At 38.9% G+C, this 21,547-nt stretch overlaps 1 protein-coding gene across 2 annotated transcripts in view; it reads right to left on the reverse strand.

Moving 5' to 3' along the window:
• MCCC2 (methylcrotonoyl-CoA carboxylase 2) overlaps positions 1–21,547 on the reverse strand; it is an 86,580-nt gene that overhangs the window by 37,834 nt on the left and 27,199 nt on the right. The window contains exons 7-8 of one of the 2 annotated variants that reach the window (XM_036764318.1): positions 9,673–9,786; positions 4,450–4,514 (exon numbers count right to left, since the gene is read on the reverse strand). In XM_036764318.1, coding sequence (XP_036620213.1) covers positions 4,450–4,514; positions 9,673–9,786 — 179 coding nt within the window. The remainder of the gene's footprint in view (positions 1–4,449; positions 4,515–9,672; positions 9,787–21,547) is intronic. The other variant, XM_036764325.1, reaches the window with a different exon arrangement.

The following is a 21,547-nucleotide window of genomic DNA, read 5'->3' on the forward strand; positions in this document are numbered from 1 at the left end:
CCTGTCCCTAGAAGATAATGCATCCCGGGCTACTGGATATGCCTTCAATGATGACTCTCAACACACATCCAGGAGGAAGAAGAGGGATTCTACTTTCTCCTCATTGCTATTTTCAGACTCTGCCCCTCCCATCATCATTCTGGAATCTCTCCTCCTTTGAAGTTCATTCCATTTAGATATGTTACTATATCTTGTGGCCTTCAGATCGTTCTTTATCCTTTCTCAAGAAGTTATGCAATTACCACCCTTTTAATGAGAGACTTCAATTTGCATGCTGATGCCCTGTTGAATACAATCTTACTTTCACCATTTACCTCAACACCTATGATGCACTTTCACTAGGATGCAGTTCCATACAGGAATGATAATACCTTTAATCTCATCACAACAAACATGTTCCATCTTCCACCATACGTAACTTCTATATTCCTCTATCTGATCATAACCATCTATCCTTCAACTATTCCCTGCGTATCCCCCACCACCACCCCAAACCTATTCTTCACAGTGTCACTGCAATCTCCAGACATTCCACCCCTCTCTGACTTCCCAGGCCATGCTCTGGCCTCATTTTTCTACCCACGAAATTTTGACCCTATAGTTAACTAGTTCAAGTTAAAGTTTTCCTCTACCTTTGTCCTATTGCCCCTCATTTCTTTCCAAATCCCAGCTCTAGAGTGTTCCTTCCATCCACTAGTAGAGGGATCATATATCTGTGCCAAGTCCACTAAAATTTATGTTACATAATCTCAACTTGGCCCTCACTGCTATATGCCTGCCCTCTCAGTATCTATTCTAAACCTTTTCTCCTTGACTCAAGCTCCCCACCACTCCCTCCTGGCAGAGAATCTCACTAAATAAATATTTCACTAAAAGAAAAATCACCTCCACATTATTCATTATTCTCTACTCTTTTGCTCCAGTGTTAAGAGAGATAGCCTTTATATCTGTAAATGCCAAGCCTTTTACTGGTATTCCTGATCCTATCCCCTCCTCTCTCCTCTCATACACTGTCCCTGTGATTTTGTCCTCTCTCCTTAATTTTCAATCACTCCTTCAGTCTCTCCTTCTCCACTGACTTTTTCCTACTGCTTATAAACATGCCTAGCCCTTCCCCATCCTTAGAAAACCTTCATTTGATCCTAATCAATCTCTCAAGCTATCATCATCCTTCCTTTCAGTCAGCAAGCATTTATAAGCACATCCTACATACCAGACATGGTGCCAAGCACTAAAGATACAAAGAAAGGCAAAAGTTAGTCCTTATTCTCAAGGAGCTCATAATCTAATGAGGGAAATAATAAACAACTATGTACAAACAAGATATAGATACATAGATTTAGATTTATATTAAATTAGAGATAATCTAGAGGAAAGGCACTAGTATTATGGGGGATCAGGAAAGGTCTCTTACAAAAAGTGGCACCTTAGTTGGGATATGGATGAAGCCATGGAAGTTAGAAGGCAGATGTAAGGAAGGAAAGAATTCCAGGCACGGAGGACAGTCAGTGAAAGTACATGGAGAAAGGAGATGGAGTGTCTTGTGCAGGAAACAGCAAAGAGGCTAGTGTCATTGGATCTAAGAGTACATAGGGGTGAGTAAGATATAAGGAGACTGGAAAGGCAGGATGTGGCCAGATTATAACGGGTTTTAAACACAAAACAGAGGATTTTATATTTGAGCCTGAAGATGAGAGCGAACCACTGGAACTTATTGCATAAGAGGGTAACCTCAGATCAGCACTTTTAAGAAAATCTGACATCTGAATGAAAAATGGACCCACCAAAGGGCTCTCATCTAGGTAAAGCTGTCTGTCTACTTGTCGCTTCTAATTTCTCACCTCACTTTCACTTCTCAATCCCTTGCAATCTTACATCACTCAAATGAAACTGCTCTCTCCAAGGCTAGCACTGCACCATGTACTGCCAAATCCGATGGCCTTTTCTCTGTCCTGACCCTTCTTGACTACTGTGCATCATGGGACACTGTCTGGCCTGAGTTCTGTGATGCTGCTCTCCCTGTCTGGCTACTCTATCTCAGTGTTTTAGGGGAATAAAGGCTAGATCTGTAGTCAAAGAACCTAGATGCAAGTCCCAACTCTGCCACGCGACATAACTTCTCTGAATCTCAATTTCGTCATCTGCAAAATGAGGAGGCTGGACTAGATGGCCTTTCAGATCTCTTGCAGCTCTCATCATTCCCCAGTGGGCGGGTGTGGCCAAGGGATCTGTCTAACCTTCTCTTTACTCTTTTTGTCTCAAGTGATCTCATCAACTCCCAAGAGTTCAACCACCACTGCTAAGCAGATGACTACCAGATCTACGTATCCAGCCCTAGTGCGTCTCCTGTGCAACACCAGGTGCCTATCACCAAATGCCTACTAGACATCCCAAAAGCATTATATCTTTCCCCCAAACATTTCCCCCCTTCCTAACCTCTGCATTTCTGCTGAGCATACCACCATCTTTCCTGACATTCGTGTTCACAACCTCAGAGTCATCCCCAACTCTTCCTTCTTTCTCATCTGTCACACCTAATCAGTAACCAAATCTTATTGACTCTTCCTCTATGGCAGGAAGCTTCAGAGGGAGGTCTGTGAACTCGGATGGGAAAAAAAGTGCCTCTAAATGAAATATAGTATTTCTGTCACTTATGCATATAGGCACAAAAATTATTCTCAGAGTCCACAAGTTGCACCAGACTGTCAAAAGGATCCATAACAAAAAAAATAAAAAATAAAAAGGTTAAGAACCCCTGCTCTATAATGTATCTTGCATCCATTCCCATCTCTCCAGTCCCAGAGCCACCACCATAATTTAAACTCTCTCCACATCTCACCTGGACTACTCTAAGAGCCTAATTGGTCTTCCAATCTTCCAGTCTCTCCTCTCTCCAGTCATCCTAGAATGATATTCCTAAAACACAGGTCTGTCCATGTCTCTCCCCTAATCAATAAATTCAAGAAGCTCAGTCTTGCCTCTAGGATAAAATATAAGGAAAAACAGCTTAACAATTAGAGCTAGCAAAAGGAAGCGGAGTACAAGGAGTCGCCAAGAAGTGATAATGATACAGAAAAGAAAAAAAAGAACAGAACATCAACAGGGCAATTTAGAAGAAAAATAATTTAAGTTATCCAAAAGGAGTCCACGTCCCCAGGACAGCGTCGTCTCCCTCACTAGAAGTCTTTAAGTAAGCGCCAGATGAACACATGTTGAATATGCTGCAGAGGCCATTATGGTTTAGGTTGGACTACACGGCCTCTGAGATCCTTTTTAACTCCTAAGTTTTTGATTCTAAGTTATCTCTTAGGGACACAGCCTGGCACGGCGGATAGAGCACCACACTTGGAACAGGACAGATGGATCCAAATTTAGCCTGTCATACACGCTGACCCAGCAAAGTCATTCAACTTCTCCATTCTTCATTTGTAAAACTGGGATAACATCACCCGTAATAGGCCCCCAAAAGGTAACGATTATAAAGCACTTAGTAAACCCAACAGCGTTATTTATGGAAGGGTCAGTCATGATCAGTGGCTAGCTTGGGCCCTCCCCCTTCCTATCCTTCTCTCACCTGACGCGCCATTTTATTTCCACTCTGCCAAAACAAATACACTCATTCCTTTAAAGTTCAATTCAAGACTTAACCTCTGACTCCATTCTGAGCGCGTCCTCACTCTGCACCTATGGCAGACAGCTCCCTTCAGCACCATTTGGTAACAAACATACCACAAACTGACACAACGTTAGAGCTGAAATGGGCCCCCTATATTATCTAGTTCAACCTAGTCCGTACCTTTTAGGTAGAAGAGAGTGAGGCCCAGATACTCAGGCGGCTTTTCAGGTTCTAAAGACACCAGCTGCTTTGTGACTTTTCTTTTGTTGTTTCAGAAATCTATGTACATATTATCTACCTAATTCACTCATAAATTCTCTCAAGTAGAGACGCCTTTCTCAGTTTCTTCTGAAGCTCCCACAGTACCTAAGGGCTCGATAAATGATAAATGAACAAATCTGAAGTAGTCTCCCTTAAAAGTCAGATGTCCAAAAAGTTCTTTTTGGTAGTAAAACCTTACACACATGAAGTTACTGTTTCTCAAAAAAAACCCAAAACCTCACCAATTAAAAATTATTCACTGTTTATCTTCCAATTTTCATTCCCTCATCTCCTAAAAGAGCTGCATGCTCTACAAAACAAGTACATCAAGGATAGGAGAGGGTTTACTGGACCTGTCAGAGACTGAATATACGCTCTTCACTGGTAAGAGAATCCTGTTTCTTCTCTTTCCACTCTGGCTATAGTAAGCAGGCTGATTTTCTTAGGCATGCAACTCTAATAGCACCAGGAATTAGCTTTAGACACAGATAATCAGAGACAGGATGTGCAGCCATCTGTTTTAGCAGGGATGATTTAGTTGGGATTTTTTTTTAATGGGTTCTCAATTTCACCTGCAATGCACGTCAGCACCGCCAAGGTCCTCAGGTGATACCTCTTCACCAGTTGCTGCTTTAACCTGCGAGAGCAAAGGATTAATATGAGTATATAGGATTTCATCTTTAGTAAAAGATTTTGCCCATAAACGAGGATACACAATGTTTCCCCCAAGATGACTATGTTCTAACCCAACTATAGCTATTATCCTCCTTCCCACAAAGCTGAAGAACTCCAAAGTATATACATCGATCCTGAGAAAAGATAAGTCTTTGAAAAATGAAAAAGGTTACCAGGCAGAGAGTGTAAATCTTCTCCTTTGAAGAAGTGCCAGCACAGAATAATCACCCAACTAATCATAGATGTTTAAAGGCGATTCCACTTGGAAGACCCACCTAGAAGACCATAGGAGGTCTCTCCCAATATGAATCAGGTTCATATATCCACATAATTAGTTTCAAATGTTTACACCTGAAAGGGGGCATAACTTAAAATATTGGTCCTACCACATTTCAGTGTGGTTTCTTTACATTTAACACTTTGTCCTTTAGGGAAAATTAAATACAATGAAGAGGCACCTCAAGTTCTCTGAACTAAAAATGCCCCACAACTAACAACAGTTGGCTATTTTTTTGACGTAAGACTCATACTTGCACAGTCCTAAAACTATTCACCAATGTGAATATTTCATTTGATCTAAGATTTACCTAAAAAGCAACCTGAAATCAATCTCCAAAAGTCCAAAACCATCATCTCAATTCCTTTTATTTGACTAAAAATTTTTCTGCAGAAGGAAACATTTGAATTAAACAAATTTAGCTTAACCACACTAAATTTCTACACAGAACCATAACATCGACTGCTTTTCATCTCCTCAGTAAACTAATTTCCTCCCCACAAAAAATAATAAAATAAAAAATAAAACAAACAAAAGCACCACCCTCCTGTGATTATAACACATTTACATTTTCAAAGAGAACCATTCTGTGCAATACTTAAAGTCTGATAAAATGCCCAAGTATACACAGAAATTGATGAAATTTCACCAATACAACTCCATTCCCCTGATAACTGGAACTAGGCAATAAAAAGAAAAATTGGGTAACAAATTTAAAATACCTTAATGTCTGAGAAATCCTAACAGGAATGAGGTAGAAAAGTCATTTAGTTCTAAATGCCAATTCCATCATTTAAGAACTGGTATTGATTAGTCCTCCTTTCAGCTGATTACTTTGTTCTTCTCTTCAAATAGGGGAAGCTTTTATTATAATGTAGCATTAATCTAAAATACTAGCACAGAAATGACTTTTTAATAATCCCCACATCAAAAGCTTTTTAAATGAAGCATTAATGCGGTTGGAAAGATGTAATTATGTACCTCCAGAAACGTGCTCTTAGTCATCTTCCCAAGGAATATGGAAACAATATTTTGTCTGTTGAGCAACGTTCAGTCTACACACTAACAAATTTAAACAGTTGTGTGGTTATTTAAAGCTGCAAAAAGGAATACACACAATCAGATACACTATAATAGTGGGTTGTTGGGATGTTTTTTTTATTTGGGGGGGGATCTGATTAAAGTGAATTTTAAAAGATTTTTTAAAACCACAAGATTTTGTCATTCATTAGTATTAATTGAGCATGCTCTAGTGCTAAGTGATAGAAAGCTAAAATGGAAAAAAATTCAAATCAAACAACTCATCCTACTTAATGAAAAGCTCAGGTTAGTGATAAATATAAAAAAAAATTTAATGCACACTAGAAAAAACAAAAGGGAGCATAAGTTGAACAATTTTGTGACTACCTTATTAAGCTTAATGCATATCTTTAAAAAAAAAAAGAACTATGTGATAGAAGCTCACTTTCTTATACCATCTTCTTCCCTATTCTTGGCATCTTGCAATGTTCATTTATTAATGACTGTTAAATCAACAAAAAAAATTTAATGAAAAGTTCATGTTAAGTTAGATTTCTTTAAAAGGTGGCAAAACAAACAGGTGACGATTCCTGTAGAATATCACACTACCGACTTTTGCAACTTTTTCAGTGGTGGTAGGCTATGGAAAGTTATAACAAGTGAACTCTTATACAACTGCAGCGACCAACTAGGTTTGTCAAAAGTAAACAGACAAGGGCAGGCATAGGGAACCTGCAGCCTCGAGCCACACGTGGCCTTCTAGGTCCTTGGAGCCCAACCTTCTGACTGAGCCCAAGTTTTATAGAACAAATCCTTTTATTAAGGGGATTTGTTCTGTGAAGTTTGGATTCAGTCAAAGGGCCGCACTTGAGGACCTACAGGACCACATGTGGACTGGACACCACAGATTCCCCAGCCCTGGACAAGTGTTTTTCTTAAAATTGTCTCCTACAATTTTAAATTACTCGAGTAGGACTATCTCTCTGGTAGACCTTAAAGAGCTGTCATTTCAAAGTTTTCCTCTAGTAAACTGCTAAAGACAAATCCATTAAGATGGACATCAGATAACTATCACACTAAGGCAACCAACTTCTTTTTTAACCTATTAGTACAAATATTTTATTGTATTAAAATGTTGCTTAGCTTTTATCCTAGATATTTCCTAGTTCTAACCCACATCATTCCCTTTGTAAACAGAAATCAATTAAACATACTAAAAATTATCAAGCTTGTGCTTTACAGACACATTTGCCTCAAATTTCCCACCTTATTGAATGGCTATTCTCAGGTTTTTTGGCCAGATTGTGATTTTATCAGGGTAGGGATGCCCTATAACACTACGAAAACAAGAACAGCTTCTGAGTTTGGCTTTTTAAACCGGCTCTCTCACTTGCCAACAAGACCTACTCCTCAGGTAATATTTCACCAATCGCTATTTTAGCCTAACCTTACCTTCAGTGAGGAAACTTCTCTTCCCAACACAGACTGGCAAATATTCTGCAGTTTATAAACCCCAAGAGCTGACTGCGGGCCTGAACAGTTAAATGACTGGCTAAGCATGCCCGAACTTGAACCCAAGTCTTCCTTGACTTCAAGGCTGGCTCACTATCCACTGCTTTTTGCTTCCTCTTACTCCACGCTATAAAAATGGAGCCCAAACTCCCTTAATCATCAAGAGCCCTCAACTCCCAAGTATTCTACATTAAAAGACCAAACCACTTTACTATAAATTACATAAAGACAAAAACAACTTAATGTGACAAGAAGAAAATATATCAGCAAGCACCCTCAGCACCTGCGTCACACCAAACAAACTGTCTCGCAGCCTCCTTCCAACCTGCCAATGGTGACACAAGGTGGAAAGTCCAGAACAAGCCTAGCCCAGGTTCTCAGGTCTATGGAAATATGGAAATCTGGAACCACTGAGATAATAACTAATCTATTATCACAGAAACAGCGTCATCAGGATCTAGAAATCACTTCACCTTGCCCAGGGGTGGATAAGGTCATCCCAGATGAAGAAAAACATGAACCACACCAAGTCTCCATCAGCAGGAGTGATCATTACTGTTGCAGTAATAGCCAAAGTCTGACCTCAGCAGAGGGCAAGGAGAAATCTCCAAATTCCCCCAAACCCAGAGGGCTGTGGCAGGCCAGGGCATTTTTCTTCTCCCTACTTCCTACTTCTCTGTCTCTTTTACCCAAGACATTTGAGCTAGGAGCCCATCAATACTTACTGCCAAAGGAGAGTCTCTGATCATACTGAAAAGGGGGTTTCAAAAAACCTGCTTCACCAGGGGGGCTGCAAACAAGCCCAGCCATGCAATCCAAGTCCACCCTGGAGCTGCGGCGGCTGCTATGCCCCTTACAAAGCAAAATTAGAACAAGTAATAGTGACTGTCCTTGCAGTGATAACTTAAGCCTTTCATAGTATTCTATCCCCTCCTTCCAAATACCCTGTCTTTATTTTGTATGTATTTATATGTGCATTTGTGGTTTCCCCAGAGAGAATATAAGCTCCTTGAGGGCAGGAACTGTCTCACTTTTGGTTTTGTATCCCCAGGCCCAAGTACAATGCTTGACACACAGTAGGCACTCAGTAAATGCTTGTTGACTGAAAGCACCACAGCATGTTACATCCTAAAAGAAACTTGCAATCCAACCGCAGTCATTTTAGAAATTAGAAAACAGGGGCCTGGAATGATTACGGGCCTTCCACACAAGGTCACCTAGCTAATTGGTGGTGAGCACAGACCAGAACTATGGGACTCCTGCCACAGAGCTTTCTAGCTCACCTGTTATCAGCATCCAAATTTTTATGCCTTATCCCCCATTTTAAGAAAATCACCAAAAACTAAGAAACTTATTTTGTTTCTAAGAATAAGCCCTTGTATGTATACCTTCTTGCCTGAAATATACTGTATAAAGGATCAAAACAATTTGGCTGCTACTTTCCTCTCCAACTATTCTACAATACATTCAGTGTCACAGGCAAATATACAGTATGGCCCATTTATCTTCTAGTTCAAGCAACTTCTTGCAAACTGCCACTCTATGCCCTTTTACTGGGCCACTCTTTGGTCTGCCACAAGACAGTCAGCCACCATAGTACATACATCGCTTTTCCAGACCTGATGTCATAAAAGGCCCCCACACTTTACAAAAATAAATGTGAGCATAAAAACAAGCAATTTTAATCAACTACATTTCAAATTAAAATAAACCACCACACTGGTAAGATTCTGGAATGCTTAAATAAACAAAAAGAAATAAACTAATAGATTCAAAAGATAAATAAGACCTGTCAAACTGCATACTAAGTCTTAAGAATAAGTCAACTGTAAAAACAAGAAATGGTGCATTTAGGTTGTATTTACTTCCACAGCAACAAATAACATGATCTCAAACACAATTATTCCAGGCCTATATCCAATGAGGTGAATTAGGTATCAGATTTCAATCATAACTGACAGTTTTGGACAGTAAGTCTCTATTTCACATGAAAGCCAAGAGTTAACGAACTCCTTTCCTTTAACATTTCACAGTTTACAGATCAGGGGATACAGATAGCTGAAGAAAATGTAAGCCTCCAAATGTATGTCTACCACCAACTCTTCTAAAAACCAGGAATCCTATCGTCTTTAAAGAAAATGTTACTAATAAACTGATTCAAAATAAACATGAAACTTCCAAGTCTTCAATTCAATCCAACAAACATTTATGGGCCTAATACGTACAGAGTATTGTGCTGAGGCACTGAGGGAGATACTAGACTCAAATGTGAAATGCTACAAATCGGGTGATTATGTGACTGTTCACTTACCAAAGGGGGACCTCCCAGGAAAATGGTGCCCTGCTTGCCAACAATGATACTTTCATCAGCCATTGCAGGAATATAAGCTCCTCCCGCTGTGCAAGATCCCATTACCACCGCTATCTGGAACCCAAACACACAAAATACAAGCTGCAGAATCCTAACATACGGGCCTGAAAGGTAAAGCAAAAGTCAGAGTGGTGTCATCAGGACGGATGATCTAAAGACCCTAATTCTATCCCCACATTTGTTGCTACAACCAAAACAAGCTACTGATCAGTCTCTGTACCTCAATTTTAAAATGGGGCATTTTCATCACTTAGCTAAGAGGATATAATGGTAGTAAAGAGACTTAAATATCTGGCCTGTGTTAAGGTATGCAAAAACTGGTCAATTTGAGGTGCCGTTATTTTAATAGGATAGTTTAAAGGAAAGATAATTTAGGATAGGTGCTAGGGCCTTTTCTCATAAAGAACTGAAATACATATTTACTTAAAAGTAAGGCCTTGGGGTACATGCTCAATAAAAGGGAAATGGGAGGTATTGGGGGGTTAGAGGGGTGGTCTGAAACGTAGGCTCCCCCGAAATGCCACTCTGCAACAAGTGAGTTATGCACAGGCCATAAGAGATGGTCCTGGGCTAGAGCCAAAGGTGCTAACATAGGCTAATGAGTGTATATGACAATGATAGGCTAGAGGAGGGGAATATTTAAATTAAACTGTGAATTCAAGGTTCTTTGGGGCAAAATACTTTGTCTAGTTGAAGATCAATATAAAGATTTCAAAAAAATACAGAAAACTTGAATGAATTAATACAGAGTGAAGAAAACAAAAAATAGAGCCAAAATAAAATTAAGGTCAACATAGGGAGGCAGCAAACCTTTGGCCAACAATAGTTGCTTGTATCATGTCATCAAAATTAAAAGATATAGCCCTGATTCCCATCAAAGACAGGTATAACTAGCTGGTTTTTAGGGAATGTATTTTGAAAAGGGTCTAGTTTCAGTGTTTGGTGGGAAATTTCAGTTGTTACTTTTTTAAAGAATGGCTAAAGGTTCTATTTTGCCCATGAGGAATTTCCCCCATGCAAATAAACAACCCTCAAAACTAGATCTCAAATAGCCTAGTTATCTTAAAAGCAAACTAAAACTAGTAGCAGAGGTTATGGTAGCAGTGCAGTCTTACTGGGAAGACTGACAAAATGAGAGTGGCAAATGTTTTGTGTTCCTTTGAATAATGCACACTATAAATACAAAATTGTTATTATATAAAACTTCTTGTTTCATTTAGTATAGCACAAAGAACAGATGAATGGCTGACTAACTAATAAGCACAAGGTAGAAATTAATAATATGGTGAATCACCTAACCACAGTAGGCGAAATATACCACAGCTATCAAAAAAAAAGTAGGAAAAGCATTTTTTGTTATTATGCCCATTATTTTTCCTTAGAGGCATGCAAATATCTGCTGAAGAGAGATTACAAGAGGAAAACACAATGGTAATATTATTCCAAATACGAAAAGTCAAAAATAGCATTATTTATTTTAAGTGGGAGAAGTAAAGAGGAAGCTTTTTTTCCCCAGATAAGAAAAGTTATCAAAAATGAGAGTAAAGGTGCCTCTCCAACTCATTTTAATGTGTACAAAAGAAAATCATGCATTGAAATGTACCTTGGTACCTGTCAAGACATTTCACTTAAGGAAAAAAATAAAGGTCAGTAGAATTAAGGTACAAAATTTCATGCTGTCAACCTGTTCTCCATACTAGGTTTGGTTCAAAATATTCCACTACCCAAAAAAGGGAAAATTTGAGAAATCTGGACAAGAACTAACCTAAAGATGTAAGAGGCTAAAAGGGAATGATTTATGGGGGCAAAAAAAGATGAAAAGAACTAAGTACACACAGCACAGCTAAGTGACAACTGAAAGAAGGGGAAAAGAGAGAAGAGAAAAAACTGTCAGCAAGTTTTCAAAAGAGAAAAACAAGAGTGGAATAATGTGGCAAAGAGACATAAGACTAAAAAGGAAAAAAAGGAAGCTAAATGCTTTCTCAGGGAAAAACCTGTAAGATCTGTCATATGGTAGAAAAGTCACACAAATGAAAAAGGGAAAAATCACTAGAATATATATTTCAGGATATATATTAAGCCACATTGCTAAGGCTACATCAAATTTCTTGTAAGACACATTTTCTTCTCTAATCCCCGTAATCCTAAAGTGTTTATGTCTATGTAGCCAAAGTAATCTCTTCTGCTTTGACACCAGACAAAATAAAAATACCCCATCACTCAGACAGAAACAAAAGAACAGAAATGTCACTCCATAACTGATGAAAACTAAGCAACTTAATAAAAATGTATACCCAAACATTCCCAGAGAGGACTGGGAACAAGATCTGTTTACAAGCATTTCAAGGAAAAATAGTGAGTATATTTTTACAGTAGAAACTGTTTACACTTTCAAAAGATGAAAGTTAAGCCACATATTTACCTATAAGTCAATCATGTATTTTACCTAAATCACAAATAGGGTTTCCAGGAATATGGAAGAGAAAAAAATACTACACTGATTTATTCAATTCAATAAATAGTTTTTAAGTGCCCATTACATGCAAAGCACTTCTGTTGAAAATTTCTCCCCCTCCCCACTCCCCAAAACACTACATATGAAGCAACAGATCTACGACAAAATCCCCTAATGTTTTCACTAATAAAGCAAGAGATACCATTCTCAATCAGTACCTAATTAGACATGCATCAACACACTTCCTAACATGACAACACATTCTATTGGGGGCAAAACTATAGCACAAATGAGGGACTATTAAGTGAAATGTTAATTCTTGACAGAGAAATATATATGCATGTATGCATATATGTATATGTATATATACACATACATGTATAATAATTTATATATTGTTATATATTTTATGTGTGTATGTAACTATGATAGCATACTCCTGAATAGAAACTTCCAAATAAAAGCTGAGATGTCTGTATTAGATAGCATATACACACATATAGATATATCCATGTTATTTCTGATCTCTTTAAAAATTATTTACTTTGCTAGCAAAAATGCACTTATATATACATGTATATGAATGAGTATATGTGTTTGTGTGAGAGGAAGAAAGGGAAAAGGGAGAGGGAGGAAAATGGGAGGGGGAAAGCGAGAAGGAAGAGTGTTTTTAGTGGCTATTATATTCCTGAAATTTGTCATGATCACATTTCATAGGCCTCCCATCCTAAGGCAAAAGCCACTTGCAAGGTTAGTATATGGGGCCTGTTCTCTATGCAGTTTATGGCAAGCTTGCCATGTCACCCATAGGCTGGTCCGGCTTCCTTTTTCAATTCTCTAACTGTAGGGCCCAAAGAATTTGAAGTGTAAATTTTAAAATGGAGGTGAAAGTCAGCCTCCTCACCAATTAAAACACTTGAAAGCCCAAAGCAGAGACTGAGAAGTAAAAAACAGAACAGAACACCTCAAAAGTAGGCTTCCCCTAATACAAAAGCAAAAAGACCAAGCTGCTAGGCATGCTACAGGCCACTTCATGGCTATTAAAAGGAAAGGCTAGAAGAAATAAAGATTTCACTCAATTCAACAACTTACTAAGCATCTACTATGCAGCAAGGCACTGAGCTAGATGTAGCAGATACAAAAAAAACTTTCCCTGCAATAAAAAAGCTCACTTTCTAATAGAGTAATACAACATGTATAAGTAGGAGTAAATACTAAATATGTATAAAATAATTAACACATAGCCATTTCAAGAGGGAATGAACACTTAACACCTGGGGGATCAAGAATGGGTGGCACCACAGCTCTGAATGAACTGAAGTCAAGCAGACATGCATTCCCCCACTTGAAAGACCACTGGTGCAAAGGTATGAATGTGGGAGGTGGAACATGGGAGTCTAGAGTTGTGTCTAGAGAAGAGTTAATAGTCCAGTTTGACTAGAATGGAGAGTGCATAAGGAAGATAATATTAAAACTCTCTTTTGTTTCCATGGGGCAAAGGGGTAGGAGGGTAAGAAAACAGATTTCTGTTAATTTTTTTAATTAAAAAGGTGGTAGAAGAATACTAGAGATGTGAAATGTTTCACCCTTTTTCAAATAAGGTCACTATATTCTTAGTTTTCCTTAATGTACTTTGTTACAACAGATCTCACAGAGTGGGAGTGATCTGTAAATGTCAGTAAAAACAAAACACAGCAATGACACTTTTTAAAGAAAGAAAAGAAAGAAGCCTAGAAAGGTGGGCAGGAGCCAGATTGTGGCAGGCTTTAAATGAGTAGTTTGTACTTTATCCTAGAAGCAATAGGAAGTCATTAAAGATTCCGGAGTAGGGGACTGACATGGTCAGAGCTGTGTTTTAGTAATATCAATACAGCAGCTGTATAGATGATGGCTATGAATAAGGAGATGATACTGGAAATAAGGTAACCAACTAGGAGGCTATTAGAATAATCCAAATCAGAGGCAATGAGGGCCTAGGACAGAGACTGTGTAAGATGAAAGAAGGGGAGAGATGGGCAAAGTGCTATGGGAGTAGAAGCAATAAGACTTAGCAAATGGTGGAATATGGGAACAATGAGGGAAAAGGAAAACTCCAAGGTTGCAAATCTAAGTGATTAAAAAGATGATGAGGCTCTTATCAGAAACAAGGAAGTTTCAAGGAAGAATGGGTTTTTCAGGAAATATAATGAGTTCCATTTTGGATATGTTGAGTTTGAGATGTCTAAGGCACATCCAAGTGGAAATGCCTCACATCTAATTGTTAAAATGGTGCTGGCATTCAAGAAAGAGCATAGGGCTAGAGATTTGGGAGCCATCTGCATAGAGATGATAATTGAACCTGTGGAAGCTGATAAGAATACCAAGGGAGAGATTACAAACAGAGAAGAAAAGACACAAGACAATTTAGAAATGCCTTAGTAGACTGGAGGAGAAAGAGGATAACTCAACAATGAAGGCTAAGAGGGAAACATCAGACAGGCAGGCAGAGAACCAAGAGAGAGCAGCAGCGTCACAGAAGCCAAGAAGTCTAGGAAGAAGAGATGGTCAGTGTCAGAAGCTGAAGAGTGGTCAAGTAGAGTAAGGACTGGGAAAAAAGCCATTGGATTTGGCAGCTAAGAGGTAGTTGACAACCTTGAAGAGGGCTGTTTTATTAAAACAATGGAGTCACCAAGTCAGAGTACAAGGTACAGAGAATCAAGTAGGAAATGAGAAAACAGGTAATAAGGACAGACTCTCCTAAGAAAAGCTGTGAAATGGAGAAAAGATATAGAACAAGATGACAGCTTGACAAAAGTATAAACATGCATTAAAAAGTCACAGGAGAGTAACTCCCACCTGTATATCTGGTTTATTTGTATGGTATCATATTAAATAATCTACCTCATTGTAGAAATAATTGGGTGAAATTAACAAATTTCCTCTGAAATCACAGTTTCCCTCATTAGTCTTGGTATACATGTTAGCTTAAAAGATCCCCTGCTGAGCAGGACTACTTTGTTCACATGATGTCTAGTGAACCTGGAGTGCACCATCACACAGGACTCAGGGATCTTCTCCTCTTGCGATGACAGCAGAGGTATGTACCAATCTTGAAACAAAAGGAAGAAAAGCATATGGAAGGACAAGGATTCATCTACGTAATTCATAGGTAGTATGACTCATCACCTACTCCAAAAGGAGTAAGACAATGAAGTTTTGGACTGTAAGAGAAAACAGAATTGGAGATGGGAAGTATTTCCAGGTTTTTAATTCCTCCATGAAAACAATGTGATATAAAACATGTATAAAAGCTGTATCTGGAAAAGGTCCTTTAAAAAACATTCCATTATCATCCAGATCCAATTGCTTACAAAATACATGATCTGTTTGCATTACAAAAACATATGCGATGGGCAGATGTAGTGTTAAGTAGGGTGGGACTTTTTTACTGTTTTCTCTTTTGGAATGCTAAGGCAATCAAGTGCCTTTAATGAGTTGCCTTTGTTTGAATCAGGCACATAAAGTGGGACCTTTTGTCTTTTGTTTAGCAGTGCTTCTCAGCATTGAGGTAATCAAGTACCTTTGATGAGTCTTGCCTTTCAAATGTACTGGCAAGCAAAGTGGGACTTTTTCCTGTTTTTTGCTTGAGTGCTTCTCAGAACTGAGGTAATCAAGTGCCTCCAATGAGTCTTGCCTTTGTTTCAATCAGAGTCTCTGATTGAATTAAGAGTCTTTGATGACCTGCTCAAGAAACAAGAAAGCCCAAAGCCACAGGTCCCCCCCCCCACCCTTTTGTTAAGTAGGTACTAAGCCCCAGGGCCCTGAGAAGGGTATATACAATCTGAAGTTGGCATTTTGTTTTGGGTCTCATTCACTGGAAGAGTGTCATGTCATTTAATCAGATGAGACTCTGGGCAGCCGTCACAGAGCCCCCGAGCTTTGAAAACCCAGATATTGATGCTTTTCTCTCTGGTAACTGTATGTATTGCTATTGATAGACTGGTTTGTGTTACTTGCTCTGTTTATATAATTTCTGCTTGTAATTTCTATTTGTATTCTCTCTGAAGTTCAGGGTGCTGGCTTTCCCCCCTTGAACTAAGTGAATGGTATATGTATGCTTAATTAAAGTAAGATTGTTCACTCCATAAAGTTGCTTTCCTTAGAAAAGCAGATCAAAGAATCTTGCTAGCAGCCCTCCTGTGTGCTCTTGTTGTTGGTCCTTCACCTCCACAGCAGCTACTGGCAACACTGTTGTTACAGCAGACTTCAGAAAAACCTGGAAACACTTACATGGACTGATGCTGACTGAAGTGAGCAGAACCATGGGAACATTTTACAGACTAACAGCAACATTGTGCAATGCCTAACTCTGATAGACTTATCTCTGCTTAGCATGCAAGGATCTAAGACAACTCCAAATGGCTCATGATGGAAAATGCTACCCATATCCAAAAAAAGAACTATGGAGTCTAAATGCAGTTCAAGGCATACTATTTGCTCACTCACTCTCTTTTTTTGTTTCATCTTTCTCATGGTTTCTCCCATCAGGTCTAATTCTTCTTTACAACAAGACTAATGTGAAAATATGTTTAATATGAATGTATATGTAGAGCCTGTATCAGATTGCATGCCATCTTGGGGTGGGAAGAGGAGAGGGATGGGGAGAAAATTTGGAACTCAAGATCTTATGGAAATGAATGGTGAAAACTAAAAATAAATGAATAAATTTGTAAAAAAAAAAATTTAAAAACATATGCTATGTTGTAGGATAGTCTCCAATTGAAAAAGAATCTCAGGCTGGAAATCAAAAGATTTTTTTCCCCAACTCTCCTCAATTTTTCCATTTGAAAAAATGGAGACAAATAGTCATTTAAAAGAATAATATGAAGCTAAATGAGATGAAAGGAACTCTGAGTACCTAGGGAAAGGCACCATAAAAAATGAGCTACTTAAGATCCAATCTCCTACTCACACTAACCAGAAAGTATACTCTGTAGCTAGGAAGACAGATTCTCAACTGACCATACAATAATCCATCACAAAAAACTATAAACTACTAAACTAATATAAGTCAACAGCTGTTAAGTTTTTATTGATACTACTATACCAGCTGACCAACAGCTACTAAATGTTCAATAACTTTGATTATTGTGCTAGAGGGATTTATATCAATTGGTTAATTAAATCCTACATGTGATGCTGAGAGTACATGTTTGACATAGTTTAGACTTTCTCAATCTTATACCCTGAAATTTACTATTTTCTTGCAAATATGAAATTAGTCTGATTCCATTGCCACCTCTTCTAGCCTCTGACAAAGATAAAATCCTTCATGAGCAGCAAAAACTAATTAGAACCAAAAGGACTGTATAACTAGGCCCTGGGAAAATGACAGTGAGCCATAAGAAATATAATATAAAACAGTTTTGAAAATTCAGGATGAAGTTAAAACGGCACAAATATTTCAATCATAACAACCTGATGTGTTCTGTTCCACAAGAGGCTCTGAGAGTAAAATGCTGATATCAAACTGCTACTTGCTTCTTTTTTAAAAAGACAAAACATTTGGTATAGGCAAGGAGCTAATCTCAGTATTACTACTTGTTTCTGGCTACACTGAAAATGGTTGGTTTAATCTTTTAAGAAGAAATAAAACCCCAAGAGTAAAAGAGTTACCTGTTTGGAGAGGATGCAGTTAGACAGCTCAGGGGATACAGAACACTGGGCCTGGAGTCAGGAAGACCTGAGTTCAAAAGTGACCTCAGACACTTACTAGCTGTGTGACCTTGAGTAAGTCTGGTGGGCAAACCTCTGTTTGCCGTAATCCACCGGAGAAGGAAATGGCAAACTGCTCCAGTATCTTTGCCAATGAAACCCCATGGATGGTATGGCCCACAGCGTCACAAAGAGTCAGACATGACTAAATGGCTGAACATCAACAAAATGTCACAGTTGACATATAGGTAACTAACTATATTTGGCTAAGCTATGAAATAATTTTAATTTGGGGCTTTTGTTTATTGATATATGTAATTAGACACAAATATAACCATCCATGGATAGTAAAAAGTTAAGAAAATTATGTAGAACAGCAGGAAGCGGATTGTGGAGCCACTTCTCAAATTACAGAAATAACAGACTCTGGCTATGGATGGCGTATACCTAACAAGGTTTAGGAAATATATATTTTCCTGGAATTTTCCGAATCTACTAGAGAGCCTTAAAACTAAAAAGTGACGAGGAAAATGAAAACTGTCTCCCTATGTGCCAACCTTGCTACTGACCACCTGTGTGTCCTTTGACAAGCCACTCAAACTCTCTGGGCCTCAATTCTGTCATTTATAATATAAGGGGGGAATGTGCCTCAGAATATATGAACCTATGACCCACCAAGCTAGATTCTATAAATGGTAGCAACAATGAGAGGAAAAATAGTAATCGGGAGACAAACTCAAAGAAAGGAACCAGCAATAAACCCAAGGACTCAGATGTCTACAAAATAACAGGAACAGGAACAGAAACAAAATTGTAAAGTGTTTTAGGTATTTTCCTCACAACAGCTCTGTAACATAGATATTATAACAGTGGTGTCCCCATTCTACAGATAAAAAAGATAGAAGCTCTGTCCCTAGTCACAGAGTTAGTGTGTCTGAGGCAGGAACTGAGCCCAAGACTGACTTCAAGAAAACCATGCTCCAGACTGAGGCCTAGAAGAATTACTTCTGCCCTCAAGAGGCAAAAGAAGTTCTTGGTGACGTTCCAAAACACCCGGGTTTTAAATTCTATCTTAAACCTTGAGGTAGATTAATTCTGTCAGCCAACTAGTGAGACAACAATCAATAAGCATTTGCTAAGTGCCAAGCTGTGTCCTGGGACACAAAGTTTTGGGCATGTTGACTGTAATATGCCTGTAAGAAAATCAGTATGAGCTGTCAAATAGGCAGCAGGAGACGCAAGACTGGAGGTCAGAAAAGAAGTGAAAGCTAGATGAAGAGATCTGGGAATCACTGGTGTAGAGAGGATCGCTGAATCCACAGGAGTTGATGGATTCACTAAGTGAAAGTGTAGAAGAAGAAGAGAGCATGACTGTATCAGCAAGGCAATAATCACAACATAGATGATAACTGTCAAAATGCCTATGCGGTTCTGTACCGCAAAGTACACGAGACTCTCCACATAGAGGGCAGAAGTAAACCATTTATTCAGACACCAGAGGACTAGATCCTGTAACCAATACGCCCAATCCATCACAGCAGCAAAGAATTCGATATACGATGTCACAGCAGAGAACCACTCCATCTCAAAACCATCCACCCCCTGCTGGAGCCTTCCCCAAAACAAACTCACTCACAGCCACCACAGGCTGCTATTTCCTTCAGCTCTAACTATAGTAACTGCTCGCTCAGCATTTCCTGTGACACAATTTCCTTTTCCTGTCAGGAAGCTCCTCCAGTCATATGGCTTATTAATGGGTGCGAAAGATCTTCAAATCTAAATTGCTACTACAGTGACCCAGACTAGAGCCTTGGCAAACACCCACAGTTATTAGGCTCAACTGAGATGAAGATCCAGAAAAAGAGACAGACGAGGAGCGGTCAGACCGGTAGGAGGAGAAGCAGGAAGGAGTGGTGTCCTGAAAACCTAGAGAAAAGAGAATCGCAATGAGAAGAAGGTGATCAAGAGTGTCAAAGACTAAAGACAGGTCAGGGATACTTCAGAAAAGATCATTAGGCCGGACAAGAGATCGCTGGTAACTCTGGAGAGAACGATTTCAGTTCAAAACCTACAACGGACTTTTGAAGCCATCCCGTACAACTCCTTCATTTTACAGACAAGGCCTAAGAAGTTTAAGTGATTTGCCCAAGGTCACACAGGGCATAAGCATCAGAGACCCCAGAGTCAGTGCACTTTCCACTGTACCACATTAGATCAATACTTACAAGGGGGAAAATAGTTGGGAGCTTTATACAGCTTACATTGAATTTCTTGACAATAAATACCTACTGACCTGAGGGAGTGAAAATAAATATGAAATATAAGACATGGTATCCCTAAGGTCAAGTCTCACATTAGCATCATACAAAACACAAAATGTTAACTTTTCCAAGAAGCAGTAGGGAGAGTTGAAACTTTTTTTTAATGTCTAAATTTTTTAATTGTTCTTCTTTTTATCCCACTTTCAGTTCTAAATATATCCTTTCTCCCTCCTCTAATAAGGAAATTGCCCTCTTTTAATAAGGAATTAAAAAAACAGGGGAAAAGCAATTCAGCAAAACTATTCAACATTAGTATCTGAAAATGTTTCATGACTACTGATATCATCAGACAGAATCTGACCTGTCCCATGCCTACCCACAGTCTTCTCCAATTTGTAACAAAAAGAAAGAAGGTTGGCATTAGATTTTACTTGAGAGAAAAATGCCAGATCACTACTAAGCACAACTTGTGAAACAGGTTAAAGACGGAGGGAAAGGATCCATACACACTAAAATATTTATAGCAGTATTTTTTGTTGCAGCAAAGAACTGAAATTTACAGGGGTGTACTTCAGTTGTGGAAGAGCTAAACAAACTGTGGTATATAAATGTAATGGAACATTACTGAGAAATAAGAAATGACAAAAAATTAGGAAATCAAAGAAATTTGGTAAGATCTGAGAGAAATGATTCAGAATGAATGAGCAAAAACCAGGGGAACAATCTACACAATGACCACAGTTATGTAAAGGAAAACAACTCTGAAAGATTTTAGTTGATGATGAAGCATGCCTCCCTCCCACTTCTCATCAGAGACATGATGGAGAATGAATGCGGAATGAGACATTCCTGTTCCTACATGGAGAGGATACTGATTTTTTTTTTTGCTTGGCCATGTTTATTACAGTGGATAGCTTCTACAGCGTTAGGGGCAGGCTGGAAGAAATAATTAGTGAGCAGCCGAGATACACCAAAAAGATCACTAGGGAGCCAAGATGGTGGCTGGAAAACAGGGACTCGCTTAAGCTCTCCCCCAAATCCCTCCAAACACCTGTAAAAATGGCTCTGAACAAATTCTAGAACTGCAGAACCCACAAAATAACAGAGGGAAGCAGGTCTCCAGCTCAGGACTGCCTGGATGGTCACTGGGAAAGGTCTATCTCACTGTAATCGGAGTAGAGTGCAGCCCACCGTGGACCATGCCAGGAACAACCAGGCCAGGAATAGATCAGGTGAAGCAGTCCTTAGAGCCATGAATCACTGAGCTGTGGCAGTTACCAGACTTCTCCACCCACAAATTCCAAAGACAGTGGAGCAGGTCAGTGGGAAAACTGCTGGATCTGGGTGAGAGAAGTATATGATCCAGCCCCATGATTCAACAATCCAGCTAGCAGCTGTTGTGGGG

Source organism: Trichosurus vulpecula, chromosome 1 (assembly GCF_011100635.1).
Source record: "Trichosurus vulpecula isolate mTriVul1 chromosome 1, mTriVul1.pri, whole genome shotgun sequence".
In the NCBI taxonomy this organism is placed as follows: Eukaryota; Metazoa; Chordata; class Mammalia; order Diprotodontia; family Phalangeridae; genus Trichosurus; species Trichosurus vulpecula.